Raw genomic sequence first — 11,206 nt, forward strand, 5'->3', positions numbered from 1 at the left:
ATCAGCCCACTCATGTGTCTCTCTCCTGAAAGTGCTCTCCTTTTGTGGGGCCCATAAATGCAACCCTATGTCAGTAAGAACTGTCAGCACACTATTAAAAAAGAAAATAGTCCTAAGTTAAAGCCATCTTCTATGTCTCTTTCTGTTCTTGTGATTTGTCTGTTTAGATTATAAGCATTTTGGGATGGGGACCATGACTTCCTCTGAATTGTACAGCACAGAGTACACTGTCAGAAGTTAAATACCCTACTGTTCAATTATTTTAAAATAAACAGAATAGACTCCCTTTGCCAACGTACTCTCTGAGCAAATGAGGCCCATAATATATTTGCAGGCTTCAGTGTCTCGTTTATGCACTTATCATTCTGAAAACTGTTTTGATAAAACTCTGGAGCCTGGTGTGTGGTATACTGAGAACGTCTTTAATTTTGTCTTCACACACACCCGCCACACACACAACTCTGTTACAGCATGCTATCCATGTACTAATGTTACATATTTTAGTGAATGAAACTACTTTCTGTCCCTTTAGAAAGTAAAATTACAAATCAGAAAGAAAGTTGGTCAGTATTTTCAAATTTGAGAAAATATACTTTAATCCCTAAGTATGTAGTGCTAAACTAAAAACAACATACACACATAATAATTGCAGTGATGTAGTTCTAAAACAAGAGTGGAGGCAGTCAGTGTATTTTTCATTTTTTGTACAGCACCTAGCACAATGGGGTCCTTGTCCGTGACTGGGCTAGATGCTATGATAACTCAAATAATAAATAACAATAATTGTAGGGAGCATGAAGCCTACAAGTCCACTCAATTCTACTTCTTGTTTAGCCAATCGCTAAGACAAACAAGTGTATTTCCATTTACAGGAGATACTGCTGCCTGCTTCTTATTTACAATGTCACCTGAAAGTCAGAACAGGCGTTCGCATGGCACTGTTGTAGTCGGTGTCGCAAGTTATTTACGTGCCAGATGTGGTAAAGATTCATATGTCCCTTCATGCTTCGACCACCATTCCAGAAGACGTGCGTCCATGCTGATGACGGGTTCTGCTCAGTAGCGATCCAGAGGAGAACGGACCAACGCATGTTCATTTTCATCATCTGAGTCAGATGCCACCAGCAGAACGTTGATTTTCTTTTTTGGTGGTTCAGGTTCTGTAGTTTCTGCATCGGAATGTTGCTCTTTTAAGACTTCTGAAAGCATGTTCCACACCTCGTCCCTCTCAGATTTTGGAAGGCACTTCTGATTCTTAAACCTTGGGTGAAGAGCTGTAGCCATCTTTAGAAATTTTACATTGGTACCTTCTTTGTGTTTTGTCAAATCTGCTATGAAAGTGTTCCAAGACTGCTATAACATGAAGTATATTGCATAATGCGGGTAAAACAGAGCAGGAGACATACTATTCTCCCCCAAGGAGTGCAGTCACAAATTTAATTAACACATTTTTTTAATGAGCATCATCAGCATGAAAGTAGGTCTTCTGGAATGGTGGCCAAAGCATGAAGGGGTATGCAAATGTTTAGCATATCTGGCATGTAAATACCTTGCAATGCTGACTAGACAAGTGCCATGCGAATGCCTGTTCTCACTTTCAGATGACATTGTAAATAAGTTGGCAGCATTCTCTCCCATAAATGTAAACAAACTTGTTTGTCTGAGCGATTGGCTGAACAAGAAGTAGGACTGAGTGGACATGTAGGCTCTAAAGTTTTACATTATTTTGTTTTTGAGTGCAGTTACATTAAAAAAAAAATCTACATTTGTAAGTTGCACTTTCACAATAAAGAGATTGCATTACGGTATTATATGAGATGAACTGAAAAATACTATTTATATTGTTTATCATTTTTACAGTGCATATATTTGTAATAAAAATAATATAAAGTGAGCACTGTACACTTTGTATTCTGTGTTGTAATTGAAATCAGTATATTGAAAATGTAGAAAAACATCCAAAAATATTTAATACATTTCAATTGGTATTCTATTGTTTAACAGTGCGATCAAAACTCCGATTAATCATGATTAGTTTTCTTGAGTTAATCACATGAGTTAACTGCGATTAATGGACAGCCCTAGTTTTAACATAGTGTTAGTTATTATAGATATCACATACCTCCATCTTATATATGAAGTAAATTGTGAAATTAGAATTTCAGCTCAGATTCTTGCTTGTTTGGACCCAAAACTAGAAGTGTTCTACACAGTGTTTGTAGCTGCACTTTGTAACACTTCCTTTATGGTGCTATAACAATCACTGATATTGGTCTGAATCTATGAAGTAGGAGGAATTCCTTTGTATGTTTTTTTAACACATTACTTTTCTGCCGTGGCAGCATCTTAGACATTTCTAATATCGCCTATCACTATAATATCATCTAGGTGCTATCATAGTATACAGTCATAACTCCACCATCACATACATCACAGTGTACATATTTTAAAAATAATTTTGCGCTGGTCTGTCACTGATGTACACTACATCATTGTTTATGTACTATCTGTATTCCTGTAGTGCCTAGGACAGTGTGGCCAAGTGGGGCCACCACAACATATAGGGTCTTGGAGCCCTTTTCCCAAACTCCCTGCTGCGGCCACTTACTCTGCTCCCTGCAGCAGCGGCCAAAACCCATGTTGGGCCCAGCAGCATTTCATTGTAGTGTAGTAGGGCTGCTGCCTCTGTGAATTCCATAGAGATGAACAACTGAAGCGCCCTCTGTGTGATCCCTAGGTGACACAGCCGAGAAGTTTTGGTGTGCAAAGCATTCAGATCACTTCAAAGAACCTGTGCATGTGGCTGTAGTGTTGCTAACCATGTTTCCAACAACTGTTATACATGAGTGTGCATTCAGGGCACTTCACTTTGTGAAGAGCAAATACAGAAACAAGCGTACTGACAAAAACCCGGAGGCTGTACTCTGACTTGTACTGGAAGAGAGGAGTCATGATCAGTTCCCTTTCAAGAACCTTTTGAAATTAAAAAAGTTCATATTTACAACTATTTGGCTACAAAAAAAGTGAGATATTGTGTTACAAACTTTTTTAAAAATTGTTATTAACTATAGTACTGTCAATTACTAAAAACTATGTAACTTTTGTGGTATTATTAATAGTGCATGTTAGTCTTTACACTGAAAAGATGTATTGTTTATTTACATGACACTTTCAAATAACCACATGACTAGAGTATCACTAGTATAATATTTTAACATTCAAAACTGTGGCTACTGGGAATATGCATTTGAGAACCATTGGCCTAGGAGTTCCCTTCACAGACTAGGACCTCATCCTATTAGGTACACAACAAAAAGACTGTCCCTGTCTCAAAGAGCTTGCATTGATCCATACAATGCTATGCTTTATAGGGCATTTGGCTTTATCTAGACTCTATTCCGTCCTATGTAAAGAAGTGCAAAACTTGCAGTTGACCAGAATATGTGTACAAGACTCTATTGTGCATTATAAGAGGACTGTACCAGTACCATAATTTTTTCTCTGGAATTAGATTTTTGTATAAAAGCAAAGATTGTATCGGCATATGCCTATCTGAGCAATGCGCAAATGAAGAAGTTTGGGGTAAGTGCTCTTGCAGTGGGAGGCTGGCAATGACTTCTATTCAAGCATTTTTTAATCCACTGCAAACTGCACTCCGTTCTTTTACATAAATATTCAATGACATATACGTTCCTGAACTAGAGATCTTATGTTAATCATATCCAATTTACAGTAGATAAACTTGTGATACTGTATAACTAATCTTAATTAAAGTAAGAATGGAGGAACCAGTAGGAATTTTTGTTTTCTTTCTTGATGTATTGTTGGTAAAAGGGCAGGTGTTTTGACTTTCAATAGGAAATTAGCTGTCTTTGCTGCCTTTTTCCTGTAGATGGAGCTAAAAGTCCATGTGATGATCTAGCATTATCTTTTCCTTCCCACCCTTTGGATTGATAGAGGATTATGAAAAATACCAGTCATGAGCTTGGGGCTGCATCTAGAAGGTTGTGACAGACAAACGCTGCAGTAACCAAGGCCCTTGTGCATTGAGGTTCTCAACTTGGCCTTTTCTAACACCTGTCTCTAATGCTGGCAGAAAGAAAATGCAAACAATACATAGATACATTTCCCTTGATTCAAATGCAAACCATGTCATCCTCTAGCTATCTCAGAGCCTTGATGAGATTGGCTTCTGGGAAAGAGAGATTATGCTTGTGGATAGAATACACTTTGAAGAGCTATAGGGGGCACTTGCACTAGCTCCATCAAAATAACGCTCCACCTAGTTGTCCTGGACTGATCCTAGAAAGAGCATCTAGAAAAACTTTCTTCCACTGTCAGCTGATCAGAATACATCCTATCCTGCCAGACACAGACTTGGCCACACTGATCAAATGCTCATAAACATAGAGCAGATTGTTGTAATTCACTCTTCATTTGGGCACTAAAGAAAGCACAGCTGGTGCCGAGTGCACCTTCTGGCTAACCCGGGTTGCTAAGAACACAGTATGTTTGTGTCCAGATAACTCTGCTGGCTGCCTATCGAATAGCAGATCAAGTTTGAAACCCTTGATCTAAATGATCGTAACAAGCTGGGTCAGCAGAGCCTCTAAAAAGAATAGGACAAAGTGTGTCTGTAGGGACCCTAGCGGGCTTATGGAAAGCATTGTTTCCATGTCTTTGTTTCAGATATTTCTGGACAATATGAGGAAGTTTCCTCCATTCCCAGGATTACTCAGTAGCTGTGTTGTCAACCCTAATCATCAAGCTTGCTCTCTCAGGGTTGCTTACGATAGACTGCTTCAGCTGAAATTGCCATATATGAGGGAAGTTATCCCATTAATATACCAACAGGGAAGTGCATGCTCAAATAGACCTTGGCTCCCAGGTATTTGATTATTTCCCCCCCAAAGGAGGGTCTAATTACTAGTATTTTTCAAGGCCTCCTTCTGCTTACACTGCAAAGGGAAGGAGGGAAATAACTTTCTATTGGGATCTCATCCCCCCCTTGTAGTTTGGACTGACCAACCAACCCATGCCCCTGAGTTTCCGGTCAGAGTTGTCTGATCATGTTCAGTAACTTCAGAGACACTGGATTTGGTTTCTCTTTTTCCATCGCACATTCAAAGTAGTCTTTCTAAGTCATTAGTGTGTGTCAGGTTTAGTGATGGTGGTCAGATAGTAACTATGTAGTAGCTGGCATTTGTTTGATTTGCTATGTGAAAATAATTCGTGGCCTGTAAAGTTCCATAAAAAAAATCCAAAAATTTCACCTTGAACAAATATAAGGAATTGTTGCTAAAGGTCTTTTTGTGGGTTTTTCAAAATTCAAGAGTCCCTTTTGTTTTCATATCAAGATTTACAACCTCTGTAGACTGCAACCATACAAGCACTAGAGTGTAATGTTGATTACATACTTGAGCAGGTCTTGAATTCCATTTAGTAGAGGTTTTATCCATACACATGCCAACCTAAAATATAAAGGCATCAACAGTTTTTTGGCATTCTTTTGTTGCAACTGCCTGCCATATTTGAGGTATAAGTACAAGACTGATAGATATAAGATGTATAATTATCTATCAGTAAGATTAGACTCTTGCCATGGGCATTATACGTAAGATGACAATGGAGTAATGTCATGATAGCTGGCAGATTTTATTCTGAGACAAAGGTACTGGAAAGGAGGTAGATGACGGGCACTAAAGTTATTTCTACTTGTCTAATCTGGAGGCAAGATGTTGAGGTTTTGGTTCATACTTCACTACGATTGTCACCCTTTCTCTTTGAGAAGCTTGGTCAGCAGCACTGTTCTGGGAAACAAGTAAGAGGTCCTAATTATACAATGCCTTGCACTGCTTATTTGGTTAATTGAAGTTATAGGGCATAGTTGGCAATAAATTGGTATAGCATACATTGTAGGAGCTAATAATTCAGTTTGAATGTTTTTTTTTCCTTTTTCTAGATATTTCAAGGAAACACTGAGTATTACCGGGAAGTTCGCAATAACTTCATTCCACCTATTATTGCACGTTTTGTTAGGGTTAACCCGTTAAAATGGCATCAGAAAATTGCAATGAAAGTGGAACTGCTAGGATGTCAGTTTAGTATAGGTAAGACCATTAAAAATGCCTCAGTCACTGTAAAACTCTGGAATATGTTTGTAGCTATCACTTAATTTAACGTTTGGCCTTGTTTTCCATAAGAAATCATGACAAAACTTTTCTCTAAAATAATATTTTTGGGATGAGAAAATCTCATCTTCCTATAATGTCCACTGGACTAATATTTTCTAGTTTGACACTCAAAATATTCTGAGACTTATGTAACTTGGAAAATACCTGCTTGAGGTGCTCCATGAGTAAGCTCCTTGTATCAATGATACTAGCAATTGGCTTTTTCTTTTCATGAGCTCTTGTACTTTTCTGACTGAACAAAATGAACGAGTCCTTTGGTAAACTGGCCACATTTCCCTTTCCCACGTAGGGAGCTTGTTAAACTTAAACCAGCACCAGGATTGGGTAAACGTTTTTCATAAATATGTTTCTACAGGTCGGGCTCCAAAACTTACCATGCCGCCACCACCACCACCACAAAGTAACGATAACTTCTCCGTGCAGACTGATAAAACAACCTCCACTCCTGAGATCAAAAACACCACTGTGACTCCAACTGTAACCAAAGGTATCAACCCTTAAGTGGTGATAGTGTTTGAGAACTGTAGTAATAGGTCTTATGTTAACATAACACTGCAAACAACAGTGAAAGATGTTGGTCCCAGGATATTAGACACAAGGTGTATGAAGTGTTAACTTTTTTTTTGGACCAACTTCTTTTGGTGAGAGACAAGCTTTTAAGCATCACAGAGCTCTTCCTCTGTGTAGCTCGAAAGCTTGTCTCAACAGAAGTTGGTCCAATAAAAGATATTACCTCTCCTATCTTGTCTCTCTTACGCCAACATAGTTTATCTAAATGTAAATTATTTTGGATTTACTTTCTGCCCTTTATGGTGCTCTGAACTTATACCTACTGTAACAAATCCTATCACACTAACTTTTTCCTTTTAAATATTTATATTACTATAGTAGAGACTCATATGACGGGTAACAATTTATAGCTACATTCTGGCCTCAGATATGCAAATCCTTTGAAACAGCTTCTATGTGAAAGATTAAAAAGGCTGGATCAGAAGAAGTTGGTTTTTTTTACCCATGAAAGCTTATGCCCAAATAAATCTGTTAGTCTTTAAGTTGCCACCGGACTCCTTGTTGTTTTTGTGGATACAGACTAACGCGGCTACGCCCTGATACTTAAAAAGACTAGGACAGTTCAGCTTAGAAAAGAGATGACCCAGAAGGATATGATAGAGGTTTATAAAATCATGAATGGTGTGGAGAAAATGAATAGTGAAGTATTATTTAATCCTTCACATAACACAAGAACTAGAGGTCACCCAATGAAATTAATAGGCATCGGGTTTAAAACAAAAGCAAGTACTTCTTCACACAGCACACAGGCAACCCATGGAACTTGTTGCCAGGGAATGGTGTGAAGGCCAAAACTATAATTGGGTTAAAAAAAGAATTAGATAAGTTCATGGAGGATGGGTCTATTGAAGGCTATTTGCCAAGATGGTCAGGGGGACAACTCCATGCTCTGGGTGTTCATAAATCTCTGAGTGCCGGAAGCTGGGACTGGACAATAGTGGATGGGTCCCTCAATAATTGCTCGGTTCTGTTCATAGCATCTGGCACTGGCCACAGTCGGAAGACAGGATACTAAGCTAGATGGACCATTGGTCTGACCCAGTACGGGCATTCTTAAACATTGAGGTGCCCTTTTGAGCTAGAATTTTGAAATTGGGTACACCTCTTCATTCAAGGCCACTGATCACAAGAAAGAAAAATTCCAAATTGGAACTTTCCATCTGAGTGAGTTCATCAAAAAGTCATCAGTGTCTGTCTTATTGAATTTCAGCCATTTGTTACCGATTGTCAAAAAGTGATGAGTCCTAATATTTTACATTACTGCCATTAATTTCTTCTATGAAGCATCCATGCTCGCATGAAACCTCATCACTTTGATTGATTTTTAGCAAAGAAAATTGTGCAGGCAGTGATGAAGGGTGGTTGTAGTCAAAGAGTAGGCTGCTGCCAAATGATATATGAACACTGTTTAAATGTCATTAACACCTTCAAGTCAATTTTAAGTATTGTAAGTTCAGAAGTGTGTGTTCCTGTGCTGTTCTAATTTTCTTTAGGTTGATATTCAGGCAAATTGTAATTTGAACTTATATATATATATATATATAAAAATAAGAAATGTTCTGACTCTGATACAGTAGCTTGGAAAAACTACTGATTGTACAGATATGTGGAAAAATTGGGTGTTCTATTTATTATTATTTAACATTTACATTTAAGGTAGCACCTAGAGGCCTGCCTGGTTAGGACCCCATTGTGCTAGGCACTGTACAAACATATAGAAAATTATGGTGTCTTCCCTAAAGAAGTTGTGAACTAAAAATGGATGTGCAAAAAGTTATTCTGTCTTACACCACTTTTGTTTAATGGATTTCAGATGTGGCACTGGCAGCAGTCCTAGTTCCAGTATTGGTGATGGTCTTCACTACTCTCATTCTGATCTTAGTGTGTGCATGGCACTGGAGAAACCGGTAAATGAATGGATGATTAGCACTCATGTAAAGTATTTTAATTTAATGTGTAGATATGAACTACACTGAATATGTAAGTATGGAAACTGTAGTTAAACCATTTCCAGAATGGATTTATTAGTTCAGAATAGTTTATTCATGTATGAAGAGGAAATGTTCTGCATTCTGAAGATGCCATATTTTATTGGCTAGCATTATGAAGGTTTGCTCTATTCTATTGAGTTCTTTTCCTGAAATTTTGGGAGACACTAGTTGGTTGAGAATTATATTTTGAAACTTGAGCAACAGCTACTGCCAAGGGCATAGTCAAGGCGTTCACTCCTCAGTCAACTCGGAGGGATACACCCTAGTATATGACCCAGTTGTCTCCTTTCATGTCCTCCAGGTTAGGAGGAGCTTGCAGGAGGCTGAAATTGGAAAGCTGCAGCTTCATATCCTCCAACTACCACCAGCTATCAGGATTTATAATAGAAATCATCACTAGTCTGTAAACATTTCAGTGCTATAACTTGTCAGGATTTTTCTTCTGAAGGAAAATGTTTGCTAAATCAGTATTTATGTGTTTTTGCATTTGAATATGGTAGCTAAATCTGTCCAACTTTTTATTTTTTTCCAGAAAGAAAAAAGCTGAAGGAACATATGACTTACCTTATTGGGATCGCGCAGGTAACAAAATGGTGGCAAAATCTCTGGACTCAGTGCCAGCCTTAATGAGCATCAGTGTTTAAAACACGTGTTTTAAACAATATCTATAACTTCATCTCTAGCAGTTTGTTGTAACACAGTGGTACTGAATTCCTCTTCCATTCAGACTTGTAACTTTTCTTTCTGTATGTTGGCTTCAAAAATAGGAAGACTCATTTTTTCCAAAGTATGCTATTAGATCTCCACTCAGAATCTTGTAATACTCACTTGAAATTCTATACAGGAAAGGTTGGAATCTTTCCATTTAAAAAAACAAGAAATCTCATTTTGAGCAATAATTTTGTATATATAGTAATCAGATATCCTGTGAGTTCTGAATATTGATGAACTTTTGAAGGATTTTTTTAGTATTGAAAGCACTTTAGTGTGCTTGTCAACTTTATTTTCTATTTCCCCATTGCTCTCTTAAGTGCGTGAGATTTTCTCAACCTTCCACGCCTATAATTCTGTATCTGATTAGCTTCTTGTGATTTTTTTTCACCTTGTGAAAATCCCCAGTTTATCATACACTTGTGACACACAAACACCTTGTTTTGAGGGGAGCGGGAAAGGTGGAGGGTGGAGTTAAAATCTATAGCCTAGGAGTGTTGATACATGGGGCTTCTTATTCACTAAGGCTTGGTCTACACTAAACCCCCAAATCGAACTAAGGTACGCAACTTCAGCTACGTGAATAACGTAGCTGAAGTCAACGTACCTTAGTTCGAACTTACCGCGGTCCAGACCCGGCAGGCAGGCTCCCCCGTCGACTCCGCGTACTCCTCGCGGCGAGCAGGATTACCGGAGTCGACGGGGAGCAATTCTGAGTTCGATTTATCGGGTCCAGACTAGACGCGATAAATCGAACCCAGAAGTTCGATTGCCTGCCGCCGAACCAGCGCGTAAGTATAGACAAGCCCTAAGAATGCTCACTGTTGTTCAACACAAGAAGTTTTTGTTTAAAACTATCCAGATGGCCTCTGTAATATTTTCCATGCTGTATTTTGAGCCTAAAAATAATTTATTTACTGAAATGCCTACATCTGTATAGTAGGACCAGCAATGGTGGTAACACAGAAATTCAGGACTAGATTCTTCATTCTGTCCCTGTTGCTTTGGAAATGGTATCCGTCAAAAATTGAGTAGAAGCCTTATTACTGAGCCTCCTACCTTTTGTCAGACAGATTTGTTGGACATCAATAACTTATTAAATGTAATTTTATGGTTGTCTGGTAAAGTAGCCTATAAGCTCCAGGTGTTCTGTGAATAGTGATAACTAATTCCGTGACCTGTCATTTCTGGGGGGAGGGAGGAAAGGCAAGCCGTTTTCACAGAGGCTAAGAAAGGTATGTGATACTTTTAGCATCTTTAGTAACTTATATGAATGAATTACCACCAACTTTTTATTATGCATTGTTGTAAGTTCTTACATCTTTTATTTCTAAAATCTTGAAGGGTGGTGGAAAGGCATGAAGCAGTTTCTTCCTGCCAAGTCAGCAGAGCATGAAGAAACCCCTGTTCGCTATAGCAACAGTGAAGTTAGTCACCTGAGACCAAGAGAAGTCCCAGCTATCTTACAGACTGAGTCTGCAGGTACCTGGTTTTTGTTGTGGACCATTTTGGCTTAATGTGTGAAATGATTTATATTGCATGCATTTGCTATAGCTGAAATCTGGTTTTACCCCTCATCTCCTGTGGCTTGTGCTGGAGAAAGAGAGCACAAGACTTTACTTTGAGATATTCCTGCTTTCCTCCCTACCTGTTCTGTCTTCTCATAGTTATGAGAAGCAACCTTAATTCTGGCATATCCTAATTTTTGAGTATTTTTGCAACCTTAATGTTCTCTCTCAA

The 11,206-nt window shown here is 38.4% G+C and overlaps 1 protein-coding gene across 1 annotated transcript in view; it reads left to right on the top strand.

The window, feature by feature from the left end:
• DCBLD2 (discoidin, CUB and LCCL domain containing 2) overlaps positions 1–11,206 on the top strand; it is a 74,663-nt gene that overhangs the window by 48,634 nt on the left and 14,823 nt on the right. The window contains exons 10-14 of the mRNA XM_008178201.3: positions 5,963–6,110; positions 6,550–6,681; positions 8,578–8,671; positions 9,288–9,337; positions 10,811–10,948. Of these exons, the coding sequence (XP_008176423.2) occupies positions 5,963–6,110; positions 6,550–6,681; positions 8,578–8,671; positions 9,288–9,337; positions 10,811–10,948 (562 nt within the window). The remainder of the gene's footprint in view (positions 1–5,962; positions 6,111–6,549; positions 6,682–8,577; positions 8,672–9,287; positions 9,338–10,810; positions 10,949–11,206) is intronic.

Source organism: Chrysemys picta, chromosome 1 (assembly GCF_011386835.1).
Source record: "Chrysemys picta bellii isolate R12L10 chromosome 1, ASM1138683v2, whole genome shotgun sequence".
Classification (NCBI taxonomy): domain Eukaryota; kingdom Metazoa; phylum Chordata; order Testudines; family Emydidae; genus Chrysemys; species Chrysemys picta.